Here is a 20,452-nt window from a genome sequence, read left to right as displayed (position 1 = left end):
GTTGTAATAATGGTACACTTTAAACTTGGGTTATTAGTATCAATCATCATTTATAATTGGGTAATTTGATAACTTATATCGTAAATAACTCAATTTTTCAAATCTTATACCTAACATAATTATTTTTCAAAATTTATACCAAAAATCTTATTTTCTTCCAAACTTAATACCATATCTCAAAAAAAAAACTTGAAAAGACAGTTTTACCCGTTACTAATCAGTCCACCCACCATTTCTCCAACCCCTTTTACCCATTACACAAATAACACCCACATCCACCATAGCAAACACCACGACACCAATTTTTTCCTCGCCCGCACCGCCACCGCCACCAACCCCATCGACGGCGGCCTGTCACTACTCACCTGCCGGCAGCCTCCTCTAGCTCTACCCTCAATCCCGTTGAACACCCTATATGGCATGTTGTCATATGAACCATTTGGATACGCCAATATCTGTTCCGTAAGAGTTATTTACAGCCAGACTAAAAGGTACGGAGTAATTTATTTGTTGGTAAAGGAGGCTTTAATTGCAACTAATTAGCAAATTATTGCACTATTCAAATATGGCAATCTAATCGACCGTCATACTTCACCAATGCATCAATAATAATTAAGCACACAACTAATTACGCTCATTATTGCACATACGTTGGCTAATTGGTCCCCATAATAATTTGCAGCAACACTCACATAACATAGAGTTATAAATCTATTGTACACCTAATAATTATCGAAGAAGAAGAAGATTGTTTGTGGGGATAGGGTGTTCGACGGGATGAGGGTGGAGCTAGAGGGGTTCGCTGGCAATGATGGGGCGCTGCCAATGGGGCTGGTGGCGGTGCCGGCGGGGAAGAAAGTTGTGTTGTGGTGTTGGCTATGGTGGATGTGGGTGTTAAAGGATAAAGGGGGTGGATAAAGGATGGGTGGACTAATTAGTAAGGGTAAAACCGTTTTTTCAAGTTATTTTTTGGGATTTGGTATTAAGTTTGGAAGAAAATAAGATTTTTGGTATAAGTTTTGAAAAAAAGTTATCTTAGGTATAATATTTGAAAATTTAAGTTATTCAAGGTAAAAGTTATCAAATTACCCTTTATAATTTCACCGAGTCGTTCAATCCAGGAGCAGACGCAGGAATTCATCGAAAGGGGGCACAATTTTTTTTCCGATACATTATTTTTTATTTTAAACCGCATTTTGTTATTACGGATTTTTTTTCCTCCCAAAAAATTGAAAAATAATTAAATTTAATAATTTTTTAGTTTAAAAATTAGTATTTTATTTTGAACTTTCTTCTGAAATATTAAAATTTGAAATAAATGTACTTTGGAATTTGTTCCGCGTGTAATTCCAGAGCAGTTACTTGTTACCACCCGTGCTTGTAGAATGACGTCCTTGATTGAATCCTCCTTTCGGTCTCCTGAAACAATGAACAAACTGAGGGCTCGGCTTTGGCCGAGCGTACTCACTCCGACGCTCAAGTCAGTAGACTTAAAGAGATAAGTTGTTGTTACTTGGCGAAGTATATTTTATAGAGAGATAAGGAAGATATTACCAGATGAATAGTGATTCTTAGGTTAAATTGTGGATCCTTTCCTCAATGAGGGTTGAGGAGTATTTATAGACTTTCACCTTTTATCACGTAGTGGCCAAGTGGCCAAGTGGCTAGCAGGTGGAAAGACTGATCTACCCTCGGCCGAGGGACCCATGGCAGGCCGGCGGGCCCTGTTGACTCGCCGCCGAGGGGTCTTGGATATGAGTACGCGGATATGTGCCCCGGCTGGCTAGTTGTTGTCCAAATGAGACCCAAGAGACAGGCCGACGGGTTGCGTCGGTTAGGCTGTCTAAGTCGTTGACTTGCTTGTAGATATCTTTGACCTTGCTCAATATGTTGACTCGGTCAGCGGGTGCAGAATATGCCCCATCAATTTGCCCCCAGCGTAGTCTATGCCGTGGTATGGGCTCCGATGTGTGTTGAGCTTATATTCTGCGCATGTAAAAATTTTCTGCCCCGGCTTTGTCTACCTCGGCTTGGTTCTGCTTAGGCCGTACCATATCCCCCCTCCACATGGATGTGTAATGGACATCAGATGTGGAAAAGAAAGTGGCGCTGGCCGGGACCGAGGTTGTGAGTGCCGTGTGCTTTTGATTGCCCCCAGCCGGTGCTGCCAAGCTTGGTTGAATCAGCGGGCCGTTTGGCAAGTAGATACCAAGGGGTGTGTTGAAAAAGATACGTCGATTGGCATTCTGTCAAGGAGCGTGTTGAAGAAGTTTTGTAACTATTTGTCGATTGACCTTCCATGGCTGCATGCTTGACATGTGTCCCGTTGCTGATTGGTTGACGCTTCATGGGCTTTGCACTGATTGGTCGGATTGAGTGGGCTTTGCCCTATAAATAGGAGAGTTAGCCCTTGAATTTGGCCTTCCAAATTCATTTTCTCAAAAAATTTCTTCTTTCTAGCCCTCTTTGACGAAAACTTCTCTCTAGTTATCAGAATTGTTACTTCGGCGCATCACTTTCCTTCAAGGTAAACAAACAAATTTTTCAACTTTTAACTTTTAAGTTTTTGTTGTGAACATGTCTTCTGCTGATGCCGGTCCTAGTAACCGTACGTCGGGGGGTTCCCCGTCGCGTCTTGATGAGGAGGAGATACTAGACGCCATCCCGATAAGGTCTGGGGGCCCTAGGTCTCCTTCTCCCGAAGTTGATCCAAAAGCTTTGGAGGATTGGGAGGATGATGATGATGTTGATGATGACGGTGATGATGTTGGAAGGACTCGTCCTAATGAGAGGAGGCAGTACATCATGGATCACGGTGACGCCTGTAAGGTCTCCGCCCGACCGTGCCGGACCCATAAGTTCGCCACTGCTCCGTGAAACACTTTTCGAGGGCCATTTCTACTTCGGCAGGGGATACAAAATTGTTATCCCCGAGGAGGGTCAGCCGTCACGCTGCCCTCCCGGTTGCACCGGCGTATACATCCCACACTGAGTACGGGCTCCGGTTTCCGCCGAATGAATACGTTATGGCCATCATTAGAGCCATGAACGCCGCCGTGGCCCACCGCACCCGTTGGCTATTAGGACCATAGTCGGCTTTGTGTGGCTCGCCTCTTCAAGGGGAGGTCCCGACGGTTAATTTATTCCGTCGGCTTCATCACCTTCGGCCGTCGTTTCCTGGTCGCGTTGGGTGGTATAGCGTGCAGACGGAGGCGGGTTACGTCTCCGTTGATAAGCTTTCCTCCCGCAAGGACCGGAAAGAGCGGTGGGTGTACGTTGAGGTGCTTGGATGACTATCCACGCCCCCGGTCCTTCCAAAGACCAAGTTAATTTGCGGTGCGAGAGTAAGGCAGAGCATGACAAATGGGTCACCCGGAGTAAGCTTAAGATGGACGCCAAAGAAGGTCCCTCTTAATGCGGATGAGAAGTCAAGCGATGAGGCTGTTTGAGGCGGAGAAGAATGGGGTGCCAAGAGATGGATTCCCCGACGCAGATCATTCTTCGGATGAGTCGCTGCGCCACGCCGGCCACATACCGCCCTAGCACAGGTGAGTGGGGTCGGTGTGAGGCCCATTTCTGCTTTCAATGTTTCTGGTCTTTCACTTAACTCTTGTTTCGTTTCCTTTGCAGACCATTTTGGCCCGGACCTGTCTGAGGATATCCTCCGGAGAATGGGGCTTGCCAAGGACAAGACAGTCGTTGATTTGCATCCAAAGGCCCTGGCTCGTGATCGCAGAACGTCGCCGAATGATCTCATGGATCGGCCAAGGGCTTAAATGTGGCGGTGGCCCAGGCAAAGGTTGCTTTGGTAACATGCCGCGCCGAACGCGAAGACAAAGTCTTCGGCGGCGACGGCGTCGACATCGCCCACCTCCCATCCCTTCATCCCGAAAGAGACGGCGAGGTCGTTGATATTACCGCCGAGGAGATGGTCACCTTGGCGGGGAAACCCTCTCTTCCGTAAGAGGAAAGAGCCTACCGCCGCCGTTAATGCTTCGCTTTCTGCTGCCACTATCGCGCGCAAGGAAATGCGTCCTCCGAGCAAGAAGGCCAAGCATGGTACAGATATATCCCGTGGCTCGACTTAACCTGGTTCATTAGGCGTTCCGATGACGACAGCTCTTCGGTATGTCCATGTATGTTGACACGGATGCTTTGATTGAATTTTTTGTAGATCAACCGCCGTCGTCTACCGGCACACTGTTGAACGGCGTCGAGAAGAAAACTCGCGCGGCAAGTGGTCAAGATGCCACCGTCGTCACCTCCTTCCTCGGCCTACCCTCATCCAGGTTAGGTCGGAGGGCCTAAGCTTGGCCAGGATGTTTGTCGAAATGGGCCGATACGGCCGGTGCTCTTATTGTGGAGCAAGAGAAGGCCATTCTTGAAGCCGCCCCGCAGCTCGAGCGGCTCAGCTCGAACTCGACGCAAACAAGGAAGCCGAGAGGGCCAAGGCCGAGGTCAAGAGGCAGTCCGTGCTGAGAGAAAACTTAGGGAGGACGCTGAAAAGGCGATCCTCGCCGAGAGAGCCAAGGCCGAGGCCGCGGCGGCCAAGCCGCTAAGGCGCTGGGAGCGTGACCACCTTCGAAAAGTCGCCAACTTTAATGCCAAGCGGAGGGAAGAGTGGAGGTCCGTGTTTCGGCCCGGGGAAGGTGGTCCTAATAAGGACGCTATCATCGCCCGCAGGGTGGAGGACATTGAGACGCTCCAACGCGAGATTCTTCCCAACATGTGTGCCCACACGGACCGGCCGAGGAAGCCGCCAGGGAAGTGATTGGGGAGCTCTTTCCTCTTGATGGCTCCTTTCCGTGGCCAAAATTTGACGAGATGCTTGATGACAAGCTTGACGCCAAGGAGAAGGCCACAAGGAGAAGGCCAAAGAGGAGGCCAGGGGTGAAGAAGGAGGAAGAGGTGGCCGCGGAGAAGGCAGCCCTCGCTGAGAAGGCTAAGGCGGCCAAGGAGGAGGCTGAGAGACTGAAGGCAGCTGAGGCTGCTAAGGCTGAAGCTTCCAAGACGGCTTCTGGGTCGCCTACCAAGGATGATGCTGCTAACGTCGCTGATGGCGAGCAACAAAGCAAGAAGGCATAGGGAGACGGGCGGTTGTCACCAGGTTCCCCCGGCATCTCGGATAGCTTCAGTTGTTCGGGGGCCAATTATTAAGCCTTTCCTCCCTGCCATCTTTTGGCGCTTAAATGATATGTCTGTAACCTTTTGCTCTTCTTTTCCTTGTTTTTTGTAAACTTTGGTAGGTTGTGTTTTGGCTTATCCCTATGGGGACGGCCGTCGTCTGTATTCTCCTCACTTGTAATCTGTTAACGTTTTTAATAAGAGTTTGTTTATTTTGCCTCTGGCTTGGCCGAGGTCTTTTCTTGTCTTCGTCTGAGTTGTCTTCTTACGTTATTAATTGAGCGCTTCTTTTGTTTCTACCTCGGCCTGGCCGAAGCAGTTTAGAATGCGTATCTCAACTGTGTTTAACGTTTTTTTTTTTTAAAACATGTTGGCATGTTGGTCGCTTCCTCTTTCACTCTCGGTCTGGCCGAGGCGTCAGATTTGCGATTCCCAACCGCCGCTGTGAACATGTTAGCGTATCGACCGTTGTGTCCCCTGCCAGGCCTTCGGTTGGCCGAGGCGGCTAGAGGTTACTGGCGCGACAAATGTCGTATCTATAGACATATTGATCGCTTCCTCTACCAGGCCTTCGGTTGGCCGAGGCGGCTAGAATTGCGTCTCAACTGTACTTATACGTTCCTAAGGCATGTTGGTCGCTTTCGCGAGTATCAACTGCGCTGGTAGTGACTGCCGTAGCGTCTACTTCTTGGGATGGCTGCCCGGCTTGGGCCGTGGCGTCTACCTCGATATGACTACGGAGGGGATAAACACTTTGATGGAAAACTTGGATGATTCTTCATTAGATATAAACGTGCGTCGGGGTGCCAACAATTGCTTTGGACACCTCCGCCGCTATACAAAGTATTTCCTTAGATTGTCAGTGTTCCAATGGCTCATCAAAGGCACACCCTCCATGTCTGTCAGCCGGTATGTACCCGGCCTCATTTCTTCAACCACTTTGTAAGGACCCTCCCAGTTGGCCGTCAATTTACCATGAATGTTTCCTTTGTTGGTGGCGGCCGACTTTCTTAGGACTAGATCCTCTACTTTCAAATCCCTCTTGTGGACTCTCCGGTTGTAGGCTCTTCTCATTCGGTTTTGGTATACTGCCAAGTTGAGGCGTGCTGTATCTCGGCTTTCTTCGACCAGGTATAGGGAGGTTCTTAAACCTTCCTCATTTTCAACCGGTTAAAGGTAGCCGTTCGAATGCTCGGCACCGTTGCTTCAATTGCGGGATCGCTTCGGACCCGTAGACTAAGTGGAATGGACTGCACTTGCTTCTTTCTCCGTGGTTCACAGGGGACCACAGACGCCGGGTAGTTCATCGGCCCATCTTCCCTTTAGGTCTTCAACTGTCTTCTTCAAACCGCTGAGGATTGTTTTATTGGTCGCCTCCGCCGTCCGTTGCTCTGTGGGTGGCAGACGGAGGAGTATGCAAATTTGATACCAAGTCCCTCCAAACCCCGAGTCATTATTGTGTCACTCCAAAACTCTCGGCCGTGGTCGAATACCATGACTTGGGGTAACCCAAAACGAGTTATGACATTTTCCCAGCATTACCTTTCTTACGGCCGCGTCTTCGCAGTATCGCTACGCCTTCAACCCATTTGGTGAAGTAGTCAACGGCGACAATCAAGAACTTTCTTCCGCGGGATGCCGTTGGAAATGGCTCTAGTAGATCCATCCCCACTCGTGCAAAAGGAAGGGGATTAAGTACCGGCCGCAGTCTCGGGATGGCGCATGTATCACCGGAGCATGCATTTGACAGTTGTTGCACTTTTTGGTTTTGGCTCTTGAATCCGCAAGCATGGTGGGCCAGAAGTAGCCGGCTCGGAGAGCTTTGTGGGCTAGTGTTCTTGCCCCCATGTGATGGCCGCAGATGCCTTCGTGAATTTCTCACATATAGCTCCGCGTCGGTACCGGGCCGACACATTTCAAGAGTGGCCTTGTCACGGACCTCCTGTATAATTCTCCTTCAAACACCGAGTACCTTGCTGCGATCCTCTTTATCTTCTGCGAGAGACTGCGGTCCTCCGGTAATTCATTTGTCAATTTGTATTTCATTATCGGAGTCATCCACGTCGTCTCGGTCTCTATGTTGCCCACCATGCCGACGGCCTCAGTGATGCTCTTGGCATTCCCGATGTCCACCAAAGACGGTTCGGTGACATTCTTGATGGTCGAATCGGCAAGCTTTGAGAGAGCGTCGGCTCGGTTGTTCTCGGACACTGAATGCATTGTGTATCTCAAAAGATTTCAACTTAGAAGTGTCAGCTTTTACCCTTTCCAGGTATCTTACCATCCCGTCGTCTCGAGTCTCGTACTCTCCCCTGATTTGATTAGCCACTAAAAGTGAATCTATTTTCAAAATGATGTGTTCTGCGCCGGCGGCTCTAGCTAACTCGACTCCAGTTATCACCGCCTCGTACTCGGACTCGTTGTTTGAGGCCGAGAAGGTAAATTTCAAGGCATACTCAAACTCGTCCCCGTTTGGGCTGATGATAAGGATGCCGGCTCCTGAGCTGTTCGCCGTGGAGGACCCGTCGGTGTATACTTCCCATGCCCCGGGGTGTGATTCTTCTTGGTAAGTGCACTCGGCAAGGAAGTCTGCAAGTGCCTGCCCCTTTATCGAGGGCCTCGGCTTGTATTGAATGCCGAAGCCGGATAGCTCTACTGCCCATTTGATGAGCCTGCCGGATTGCTCAAATTTTTCCAATGCTTTCTCCAATGGTGAGTAGGCGAAGACGCCTTTGTTCCTCCTCAGCAGGTCTAGGAGAGCGGCCCTGAATTTTGGCTCCAGGTTGACACCGATAGTTACGGTGCGCCCTGGGTCAATTTCCACCTCTTCGCCTCGGCTCCCTCGACCATGCCGACGCGATTTGCATCCATGTGGTCGCCCTCCTGTTGTAAGGATGGGCTCTTTCCCTTCTCGGACTTCTTTGCCACTTTGAGGGATTGCATGTTGCACCCTCGCGGATATCCGGACGTTGACCACCTCGTCCTTCTCGTCCTTTGAGACGAGCTTATGCGCTTCCCCGGTCCGAGACATACATCGTTGTCGTGGCCCGGATGGACATTACCGCATCGGCCTCGCTCAGAGTGACTCGGCCTATGAGAACGTTGTAGGCGGACGAGCCGTCAATGACCACGAACTCAGCTAGGACATTCTTAGCCGCATTCCCCTCGCCGAACATCACTGGCAGCCTGATTGACCCCAGGGGTACCAGGCCGGCCCCGGAAAAACTGTACAACGGATTGGTGCAGGGGCTCAAGTCCACAACCTTCAAACCGAGGTTGAGAAAGCACTCTCTGAACATGATGTTCGTGTAGGCGCCCGTGTCAATCGTGCACCTTTTGACCAGTGGTTGGCTATGTCCAAGTGGACTACGAGTGGGTCGCTGTGAGGGGCGATGACTCCCTCGTAGTCCTTCTTCCCAATAGTCATATCGGGGATGTTGGAAGCGGGGATCGCTGTTTTGGGCACAAAGTTGATGGCCTGATACAGCTCGTTCAGGTGCCGTTTGTGCCCATGAGCGGACCCACCGTTCTCGTTGCCCCGATGACAACATGGATTACTCCTATCCGTTCAAAGACAGATTTTTATTTGAGCCGCCGCATCGCCTTTTGGGCTTTGGCAACATATTTGCCGAGGCTCCCTTCCGGATCGCTCTTCAATGGCATTCTTCGATGCTCTAGCTTGTCGGTTAGGTGACCGGTGTGGCCGTGGTACTCACGATCGGCTCGTGTCACCGTCCCCCTCGGCCGGGGGCCTTTCCCACTTCGACCCTCGTTCTTGCTCGGGGCGAAGACCTCGGCAGATACAACCAAGGGGGGTGTGATCATTGTACCGTTTTTGGTAGTACGGTCCCCGAACTCCCCGTCCCGCCGAGTTCTCATTTCCCGGCGGACTGTCGGGACCGTGACCTATTGTTGTCACGGCGTCTTTCATCCGAGTTGTCCTCCCGGCGCTCTTACTCTCGAGTGCCCGCCTCGCCGGGGCCTACCCGTGTTTTGTGGTTATCCTCCACCTTAATGGCTTGGTCGGCCATCTTCCCGGCGAGTCTAAGTTCGGAGCCTCCGCACTTGATGAGCTCGTTTTTAAGTCCCCTCTTGGGAGGCCTTTCATCGCTGCGAAGGCCGCCACTCGCTATTCACTCACGAATCTGCTGAACCTTGGCGTCGAACCTCTTCACATAGCTTCGGAGAGACTCGCCTCCCTCCCGTTTGATAGCCGAGATCCGATGTCTCGACGGCCCTCCTCTTATTGCAGGAATAATGGGCCAAAAATATGTCCCTTAGGTCGCCGTAGCAAGATATCGACCCATTGGGCGACCCCTTGTACCCGACTTTGTGCCATCCCATGCCGGGTCGTTGGGAAGACTCGGCACCAAACCTCATCAGTCGCTCCCATACCGACATGTAAGACTCGAAAGCCTCGGCGTGGTCGGTTGGGTCGCTTTCTCCTTTGTACGATATGGGTGGCAACTTTAGCTTAGTCGGCACGGGACCTCTAGGACGTAGGGGTTGAGGGGTCGTCGACCACGTGTCGAATGACACGCGGCGATCGGCTCCTCGCATCCCTAGTCCGGCTCCTCTCCCCGTGGCGGGAAGGGCTTCTTCCCGACTGCGCGAGTCGGACTCCTTCTTCGACTCGGTGAGTCGGACTTCTTTCACTCCTCCGGGGCATGCCTCGTCGGTCTTGCCGCGGCGACGCCGTCCTCCCGCGAGTGCGGGAAGGACTCGTGTCTACCACTAGCACTGGGGCTCCCCTGCGTCTTGACAGGCCGGCTTCTTCCAAAGGTCGTTCAAGTCTCTCGAGTCACATTCTGGCCCTGGTCTCCCGGACGGGTGCCGCCGCTCTTGTCGGAGTGACAGTGTGAGCCGGCGTGCTACCTATTAGGTCCAGAGTAGCTTCGCTTTAGTTGCATCAACCACATGTCCCATGATGGTGACTTGGTCGGCGGGCGTGCGGCGTGTCTGTATTATTGGCATCCCGTACTCCGGTTGAATTACTCGGCGGTGGAGGGTCTGCGCAACCCTGCACTGTGGACGGTATCATCTTGGCAGAATTCGGTTTCGTCGGTCACGAATACTTCTTGTTGTTTCGACATCTTCTTAGCTTTTTGGGTGGGTTTTTGTTTTGTGTTGTTTTTTTTTTTTGTTTGGGAATGAATGTGACTAGCTTCTAGTATCTTTCCCCACAGACGGCGCCAATTGTTCTGGGTGTAATTCCAGAGCAGTTACTTGTTACCACCCGTGCTTGTAGAATGACGTCCTTGATTGAATCCTCCTTTCGGTCTCCTGAAACAATGAACAAACTGAGGGCTCGGCTTTGGCCGAGCGTACTCACTCCGACGCTCAAGTCAGTAGACTTAAAGAGATAAGTTGTTGTTACTTGGCGAAGTATATTTTGTAGAGAGATAAGGAAGATATTACCAGATGAATAGTGATTCTTAGGTTAAATTGTGGATCCTTTCCTCAATGAGGGTTGAGGAGTATTTATAGACTTTCACCTTTTGTCACGTAGTGGCCAAGTGGCCAAGTGGCTAGCAGGTGGAAAGACTGATCTACCCTCGGCCGAGGGACCCATGGCAGGCCGGCGGGCCCTGTTGACTCGCCGCCGAGGGGTCTTGGATATGAGTACGCGGATATGTGTCCCGGCTGGCTAGTTGTCCCAGCCGAGACCCAAGAGACAGGCCGACGGGTTGCGTCGGTTAGGTTGTCTAAGTCGTTGACTTGCTTGTAGATATCTTTGACCTTGCTCAATATGTTGACTCGGTCAGCGGGTGCAGAATATGCCCCATCAGAATTAATAATGAATAATATCTCCTATTTAAAAGAACATTAAACATAAGTGGTTTAATGGTAGAGAAGATGTTATGTAACCTCGAGGTCAAGGGTTCAAATCCTAGGAGGAACATTTTTTACATATAAATTGAAGCTTACTAACGAGATGGGCCTTGAGATCATTACACAGTTTAACCAAAAATTATTTAACAAAAACTTAAGGCACCAGGGATCGAACCTGGGACCTTCCAACAGTCAACTAAAGAACTTACCAACTGAACCACATAAATCTATTGCCTATTTTTGTTAGTTATAAATAATTTATCCCTAAAAGTTCATGGTGGCCCCCCCTCCTCCCACTAGATCCGCCCATGGTTCAATCCTGTTTTTTTGAGTGTGTTTCAGTGCCGGATCAATCGAACTACTTGTGTTCATAGAGGCAATGTAGTAATACTAAGTTTCAATGCAATCCCTTTATATCCAGTGAGATACCTCGTCGAGGAATACAGAGTTTCTATGCTTACCCTTGAATGATACTTCACTCCTTATAGTTTAAATTCTACCTCTTCCGTCCCGGTTTTTTGGTGTCCTTTTTCATTTTTGGTTGTCTCAGTCAATTGTTGTCCTTTCTATTTTAGGATTGCATTTGATGAACAATTTGATCATTCAAACTCAATTTCATCCACATGTCATTTAGTAATTGGCTATCTTCTCTTTCCTTGGTCTTTGTGCCAAAAGCCCAAAATTAAAGGATAAAAATGACCGGAACGGGGAGTATTTGTATACATTCAGAGAATGTATCTGAACACTTTGTTTACTCTTCTTTACTGAATTTGAGAGAGTAATAGACACCAATTAAATCACCAAGAAACCGAAAATGTGGCTAATCAACAATTAGCATGCTATAAACAATTCATCAACAAAAATACTTTCAAAATGATGGACTTTTGCTCATATGAATTGTTTCAATTGATTAGAACATACTACCATGCACGAATAAGTCACGACTTTCAAGTTCAAATTCTTATAAATTCACCATTATCATCTCAATGAAAACATGTCAATTTTAAACACGGTGATTAATATTAATATTAATATTATTATTATTATTATTATTATTATTATTATTATTATTATTATTATTACAGTTTAACTCAGCTCTCATTAACTTATGCTGTGTTTGGGAACTCTCATTTGGAATTAAATTTAGGAAATGGCCCAATTCTAATGTTTAGCTGTCCCAAAGAATTGGAAATGGAATTAGCCCAAATCCCACTTAATTCCAGCCCAGAGTAAATAGAAGCCCTCTCAAATCCCGTCCATACCCACGTCATTTCATTTCCACACCGCCTCTCTCTAAAACTCTCACATCTCTCTGCCGATTTCTTCCCTAATTATCAGAAACCCTAATTTTTCCTATTTCTTCCCTAATCTTTACGATTTCTTGCTGATTTCGCATCAGGTATGAATCAATTTCTTTTTCATTTTCGCCTTATTATTATCGATCATGTTGATTATCGTTCACACAATCAATTAGCTGTTATTTTCACACTTTTGTGACTGTGTGTATGATTATTTTCCAATGAACATAGTGCTAATCAAGTAGTTCCGATATTGAACGTTTTTAGTCCATGATTCTTCATTTTATTATTTTTTTTTTGAATTTATGAAGGAATATCATCAATTGCTTTGATTCGTAGTCGTATCTGTTAATTTGATTCGTAGTCGTATCTGTTAATTTGTTAATTTGTTGACACTCTTATGATTAATGATTAGTCGATTAGCTGTGGAATTTGGATTTTATGGGGGTGCATACTGAGATGATATTAGGGTTCTTAATTCAATGAAATTGTTCCAGTTCTCAATCAGCTTTAAGCTTTCGTGTTGAACTATGTACCTCTAAGTTTGTAGGATTTAAAATTTGACTCGGATAAATTTGTGAGATTGCTGTGGATTAATACTAGAGTTAAAGATTAATGCTTGTATTTTCGAAAAACAAATGAATTCCAAGGGTCTTCCAAACACTAGTATGGAATTGAAATCTATAATTGAATACCATGGGATAACCAAACAACTTTTGGGAATTGGAATTGAATATCTCCATTTCAACTTTCTGGAATTATATTTATGTAAACAAAATGAATTCTTATTTGCCAAACACTACCTTAGTTCATTCAGTTTCATTCAATTTAGTTCAGTTCAACTTTATACAATTCAGTTCAGCTCAGCTCTAATAAGCCAGAAAAAACAGAACGTACTCTTACTTCAATTTAGATCAATTCAGCTCTAATATATTCAGTTCAATTCAACTCTTTTTAAAGGAAAAAAAGGAAGGGGAAAGGGGCCACTTAGACTAGATTAAGTAAAGAGTAAATTAATAAATTGCACCATTTTATATACCACTTTTCTAAAAAAAAACTCCCTTTTATAAACTTTTAATAAATTACTCCCCTAAAAAATTGCACCAATTTATATTTTCAGGTGAAAAATCTTTTTTTAGGACCGTTTTGCCCCTGTGTAAATTCATATCTTCTTTCCCATTTGTCAAACTTTCTGGGTTCTAAAACACTGTGTTTTCACAGGAATTTCAATACCTGTCAACCTCATTCCAAAATACCCAAACTAATTGTAGATACCCGTATCCGTCGATATTGGAATTTATAGAGAACCCGACAAACACCCGATGATGATAGGACACATGTATTTTTTTAGTTGTCATTGTCATTTATTTGGGTTCGTTTTACGATGTAGAATGAGCGTTGTCGACGGAGTATTTTAATTTAAATGATATTTAAATTAAAGTTTTTTAGGTGATTTCAATTTATTTTATTTTATTTTGAATTTATTTTCTTAAGTTTATTTTATTGAAAATAAAATAATATTTGATTTGAAAAATCATTTTATGAGTATATTTGATTTGAAAAGTCATTTATTTTAATGGGTTAATTGATTTGAAAAATCGATTTGAAAAGCGAAGAAAACTCGTTTTAAACATGTTTTTTGAGCTCGATTTTAGCTCGATTTTTGAGCCCGTTTTCTTTACGAATTGGCACGAATCTCGAGTACATTAACCAACCTAGACCAATACCCATCCACCCCAATTCGAACCCCCTATCCACGGCCCAAAATTCCATCCCAAATCATCCCCAAACAGCCCGCAATACACGAGCAGCCCCCCTGTTTTGGCAGCTCAATCCCGAGCCCAAAACCCGCTCCAAACACCACCAAAACCCGTACCCATTAACCCTAACCCATACCCTAGTATCCTACCCATATTATCCTAGCTTAATCACCAAGAAAACCCCTCTCAAACCCCCCAAAGCTGCTGGACAGCAGCTATGCTCAGCAGGCCCGTCTGCCTCTCTCCCCCCTTTTGCCCTACTTTAACTCCTTATAAATACCACCCCTTCACCATACATTCATTCCTCTAAGTTCTCCCCACATCCTACCATCACTCACAAGCTTTAAACCTCAGAAACGAACCCTAATTGCCTCTCAAAATCCCTCCACAAAACCGACATACAAACTGAAACTGTTTGTGTGTCCTCCTCGAAAAACAATTCGTTCCTCCCTCAAACCTCCATCAAAACTCGATTTTCTTGTTCCTAATTAACCACATAACATCCATCTACACATTAGACAAAGATTTACAAGCCAAATTGCCCTTGAGAGTACACGAAATCCCTCGAAAAACAGAGTGTTATACACTCTGTTTTCGTGATTTGTTCTTATCTGTCGATTCTGTTTGTGCTCGTTTTTCGTGCCCAATATCCCAAAACGAGCAGGGGTTGCTTTAAGATCTCTGTTCTCCTCTCTTTCTAGTTTTCAAAACATCTTTTAAATCGAATTTTCATCGTGAAACGAGGGAGAAATCATCGTTTGAAAGTTGCTGTCCAGATTTGCCAAAAACGCGTGTTTGCTTTGTTTGTTCGTCGACGACGGCCTCTCGAAATAAAATCTACCATCGATTACGACCCAAGACGGTGTCAACGATACATGTAGGTTGAGGGTGCATCAAATCCTCCTCTTTCTCCTTTTTTATTTCGTTTTTATGTTTGTTTTTCTTATTGTTTGTTTTGTTTGTTTATCGCTTTTTATTTATCGTTTAAATTAACTATGAAACTAGTTTAGTCCGAGTATGAGTTAAAGTACCGCCATGAACACCCGCGTTGACTTGAGATGGGAAAAGAAACCGCTACATCAGTCGGTCGTACACCCCCGTCTCATTTACATATCCTCGTGTTCAAGGTAGGGCATAAATAAAACGAATTTCTAACTTCGCTCCTCGTTTTTGACCCTTTGTTTGTCTCGGCCAATTCGACCCACCTTAGGACCCGTTTCATGTTAGTATGACTTCTGATTGTTAACATATAACTTATTTAGATGACATTAGATCAATTTAATAACCTAATTAGACACGATAGGTGGCTTCGACATAAGCTTTAAAATCAACTAACGATTCTGTAACTTAATTGAATTCATCTTCCCTTTCACTAATTTTCTCGCTAGCATGGAAGTGCGTGCTTAACACCTTTCCATTTGCACTCGTTGACGATTTAGAATTGTACCTAACCTAGTTCCTATTTATTTAATTCAATTTGTAATTAATTAACCTTTAATTTGTTTTATTTATTTCTAATTTTTTAAAAGTCGTTTTAATTATCTTTTATGGTTCAAAATCTGTAAATTTAATTTAATGAATTTTTTCGTAATTTATTTTACTGATTTCGTAATTAAAACATAATTAACTTTGCTTTTCTACAAAAACCGTGCCTTGCACGGGTCTGTCTGACTTTTGATCCGTGCACTGCACGGGTCTGCCAGTTTTAGTTTCTTTTCTTCTTTTGTTTCTTTAATTGTTTACTAATCCTATTTTAATAAATATGGATTGGTGAATAATTTTAATAAGTTGGGTTCAATTTAATTAATAAGTTGTACCTAATTTATTTCAAGCCTTTATACTTATTTATTTTAATTTAATTAGTTTAATTCTAATCTAATTTGTTTATTAACTAATAATTCGGCTAACATCTTTAATTAGTCTAACTTAGCTTTAGCTTTTTTTGTTTACATTTGTTTCGTTTATTAAGACTTAATAATTTAAGTTGTATTTTGTTAGTTTGTATTGTAATCTGAGTCAAAGTAATTACGATAGTTGTTGTAATTAGATTGAGTTGTAATTTATTTCTCGTTGTGTCGGCATGAAATGCCTGGGTTGTAATAGGATAGATCCCAACGGCTCCCCCATTCCCCCTAAGCCTTGTTTGCTTTCGTTTATATGTTGCTTAGATCAATCAACCCACATGCTAAATTACAACTTTGACAAAGTTAGTTTAGTTGCATCTAAATCGACATAGAAACTTCACATGTTAGGGTTAAAACGATGTTTGCATCTCATATATCGTAGTAGCTATGACCTTGTTTGAAATCCGATACTTGACTTAGTAGAGGCCGTTATTGACGGGCGGGGTTGGGTGTCCTTATGGGCTTCCCAACACGTACCCTCACCCCTTACTCAAGATCTATGGTTTGTGGATCCGTCTAAATACCATTGGATTACGAGAGTCATTCAAATCGAGTGATATAGGGTACAAGTCTTTATCTTTAATCACTCGTAGTCGATTGGTTTTATGCTTTTCGATGAAAGGTGTAAAGTTGACTTGAACGGTTCCAAGTTCCCATAAAACTTGGTGGCGACTCTAATAATGCTTAATTCGATTCGAAAGAACCTCGAGTCGATTATGCCTAGTGTGGATCCCGCGGACGCAGTTCCCGAGGGCCTTGTCCACACTAATACTTCAATTGAATGTTTTTCAACTATTAAACAAAATAATTTGGTAACCCTGGTTCTTTTCTAAACAAACGATACCCAAAAATTTGTCAAACTTTTTTGGGTTCTGAAACATTCTGTTTATTTTGAAATAGGAGGCTCATATCAAATCTGATCAAACATCAAATCTGATCATACATCAAATTTGGTGAGATCATTCAAGAGAGTAAACAGAATAGTCTACCATTGCGGCATAACAAACAGATGTGGGATTGCAAATTGGGGATACGATAATAAAATCTCAAATCCCAAACATACCCTTTCCATTGTGGACTAAAACGGCGAAGCCCTCCTAGATGGTCCGAAAAGGAGTTCGAAACAACCACCAATGGACAACAAAAACTGAAACAATTGCAACCTTACCCGAGACCGTTACAAATGACAAAAAAACAAGATCAAAAGAAACCTAAAACCAAGCTAAGGATAGAACAGTCCCGAAAACTGTTTATCTTGTCCTCTCCCTCCCGTTAGCATGAGCGCTCGATAAACGGAGGAGGAGCTACGACCAACAACAAACCCAACTAACACGGTGCAACAATACAACAAAAATAGGGTCGAAAACAGGCTGTTTTTGTGTAGTGTTGTTTCAGTTTTGAGGGCGTTGTTTTGGGGGTTTATTTGTGTGAGTTTTATGCAACATAAAATGAAAGATAGAAGGATATGACTTAAACAAGAATACGAAGCAAGTTTAAGCCTAGGAGTAGTTTCGTCCAAGATCACGAAGCAAGGACTCAACTCCGCTCCAAAGCACTAAGCAAATGGAGGTTCTCTCGTACTAAGCAAAGATGAAATGTCTAAGCACTAAGCAAAGACTTGGGGTTTTCAAAAACCTCCTATTTTCATTCATTCAAATCTGAAATGTTACAAGGGATATGAGCTCTTTATATAGAGGCTCTAAATACATCTTGACCCTTCATTTTAAAGCAAATCCAAGGGATACAATTAAAAGGACAACAAAACAAAAATACAAAGCTGAAAGTTACACCTAAAGGCTTGCTTGGAATTGGAGTAATTATTAAAGGAGTAATGAGAGTTATAATAAGAAGAAATAAGAGGAGATTGGTGCTTTGTGGTGGTTATGGAGGGTGGAAAGAGGAGGTGAGAGAGGAATTATTACCTCCATATGGAGGTAATGTATTACTTGGGGGAAGAGGTAGGGAACAATTACTCCCTTAATAAAGTGACTATTACACTATATTCCCCATTTCTATCTATTTCTATCTCCAACTCTCATTCTTTCCCTCCGTTTTATAGTTCATTTTAGCTCTATTACTCCCTTAATAATTACTCACATTCCAAGCAAGCCCTAAAAAGTAGTCACAAGAGTCCAAAAGGACTCCTGGGCAGCAATTGAGGCGTGAGGCAACAACCTTGTGAAGTTGTCTTGCTCTTTAACTGTCTTGACTTCTTTAAGAGACAAAAGAGGGTCCACTTGTTGTCATTTGTGCTTTAGAATTTTGCAATTATGCTCCTCATTTTATCTTGTAAAACAGGCTGTTTAATACATAAAATGTCGACCATCCACATTCGTTCCACATTGTTAGGAATTTATTAAAAGTCCAGCCTTCGTTTTTCTCTTGTTAGTTGCTTAAGTCAATCATTAATTTAATTTCTTAAGATTATCACCACAAAAGAAAGTGAAAAAACCCACTAAAAATGAACATTACCTTAACTGGGGGAATATATGAGAAGAGGGGAGAGTTTTGAGGTGAGAATTGAAGTTGATGAATGAATTGAAGGGTACGAGGGAGAGAGAAGAGTTAAGTATATAAAAATATTTGAAGGGCAATTTCGTCATAAAATTAGGGTTTAAAACAGGAAATTTAAATTTTGACGGAATATGTCACTAAAATGTGAAAATGGGTGTAATTTTTGACCTAAGAATATTTGAGGGGAATAACTTGTTAAAAAGTTTATAAAATGTAGTTTTATTTTTTTTTAGAAAATTAGTACTCTATATAAAAGGTGTAATTATTAATTTACGGTAAAAGATGATGGGTTTAAGATTAATTTGCACCGAAAATAGTGAGATGACAAGAATGCGGAGCCCACAAAACGGTGATCCCAACATTTATAGCCGTTGGATTCTATTATCCCAAACTCTCAAAACAAAACACTCAAACATTTTCCCACAAATCACACCAACTCTCACACAGTCTCACTCACTTGCCTCCTCTCTACTCTTTTACATACCCACACTTCACTCTACACCCTCATTTTCTCTCTCTCTCTCTCTCTCCCTTCTTTTCCTCCATTAATGGCGGACTACGAACCCCAACCCCAACACCACACAACAATAATCCCAAAAGAAACCGCACTTCAAACCCTAAACACAATCATCCAACTCCACTTCGAAAAAACCCTCGAAAAAAAACGAGCTGTAGACCTTCAAAAGAAACAACTCTGGAAGCTTTTCAACCACTTTTTCTTATTTCTTGCGGTAGTTTTCGCAGCTCAATCACTAAGCCCACGTCTACAATGCCGCCATTGTTGGGTCCCAATCGCGATTCTCTCGTTAGCTCACTTGATCTTTTACGTGTCCGTGGCGCAAACCCTGAGGTGCATTAATGGGCTTAAGTATCAGCGGCGTTGTCATAAACTGACGCTTGGGCTTGCGACGGATAAACTCCGTCAACTTAAATTGGGACGCTTTTATGTTGACGGAGAAGATGGTGGTAATATTAATAATGGTAATAGTAATGAGGTGGTTTATGTTAATGGGGAGGATTATGAGATTAATTATCAAGAACCACATGAGAGTTATTTTGGCAAGTTTAAGAGGAATTGGGGTCTTTATTTTGGGTTTTTGATTTTGATTTATGCTGTTATGGTTTCTTCTTCTGTTGTTATCCTTTGTTTTTGATTTTTTAATTAAATTTTGTAAATATTTATCTTTTAAGTAATGAGTTTAATTTTTTATACTACATTTTTGCCATGTTCATGATTGTAGTTGTAGTGTAATGTGATTAATGTGATCAGGGACGGAACTAACTACTAAGTACAGGGCGGCCATTAGACCCATGGCCCAGAACTAAGTATGGAGTATAATTGTTGAGTTTCTCGTTTGGTAGAAAAAGATAATGGATCCTCTCCATTTCTCTATCCATTTCCTCTCGTTTGGTATAATTTATAATTTAAGGCTCGTTTATCTAATGGTTTTATAAGGATTATTTAATAATATTTTTCCCACCAAACTTCATTATTTCTTTATTTTTACACATAAATTTTGAGCCGTTCGATGATACCAGAATACGATTTGGACCACCGAAAGGAAATGGTCTCTCCAGAAACACTCCTTGTAGAAAAAGATGAGATAGTAAGATAAGATGGCGTCCATTTCTATAGTCTTGTGTGTAATTTGTCTTCAATTGTGAATTAATTTACCTTGTTCAAGTATTTTGAAGGCATGTTTGGGACTTTGTATAAACGACCAAAAAAAGTTACTCTTTCACCTTGGTAAATAATTTAGGTTATGCATACACTAAATTATTAAAGTGTGGAAACAAAACAACAAATTAACTCTCAGTTTCGCTCTAACTTTTTAAGGCTCGTTTATATAATGGTTTTATAAGGATTATTTAGTAACGTAACTACGTAATTAATAATGTGAAAAAATCGTTAAAATCTCCATGTTTCTAGCTCCTAAATAAGTGAGTTAAACATTGGCATTTACTCCTTTGTCTAGAAGTATTAAAGAGGGGGTACTTGAAAATAGGAAAGAAGTACAAG

The 20,452-nt window shown here is 43.6% G+C and overlaps 1 protein-coding gene across 1 annotated transcript; it reads left to right on the top strand.

The window, feature by feature from the left end:
* Positions 1 to 18,829: 18,829 nt before the first annotated feature.
* LOC141623331 (uncharacterized) lies at positions 18,830 to 19,647 on the top strand. The gene has a single exon (XM_074439444.1). The coding sequence runs from the start codon at positions 18,981 to 18,983 to the stop codon at positions 19,584 to 19,586; it is 606 nt and encodes a 201-aa protein (XP_074295545.1). The 5' UTR covers positions 18,830 to 18,980; the 3' UTR covers positions 19,587 to 19,647.
* Positions 19,648 to 20,452: the final 805 nt, after the last annotated feature.

This window comes from Silene latifolia, chromosome X (assembly GCF_048544455.1).
Source record: "Silene latifolia isolate original U9 population chromosome X, ASM4854445v1, whole genome shotgun sequence".
Taxonomy (NCBI): domain Eukaryota; kingdom Viridiplantae; phylum Streptophyta; class Magnoliopsida; order Caryophyllales; family Caryophyllaceae; genus Silene; species Silene latifolia.
The sequence above is the reverse complement of the archived record's forward strand: the minus strand, read 5'-3'. Positions and strand labels throughout refer to the sequence as shown.

Excerpts from the sequence above, each read along its gene's own strand:
- LOC141623331 (XM_074439444.1), top strand. The coding sequence starts at position 18,981 with ATGGCGGACTACGAACCCCAACCCCAACACCACACAACAATAATCCCA.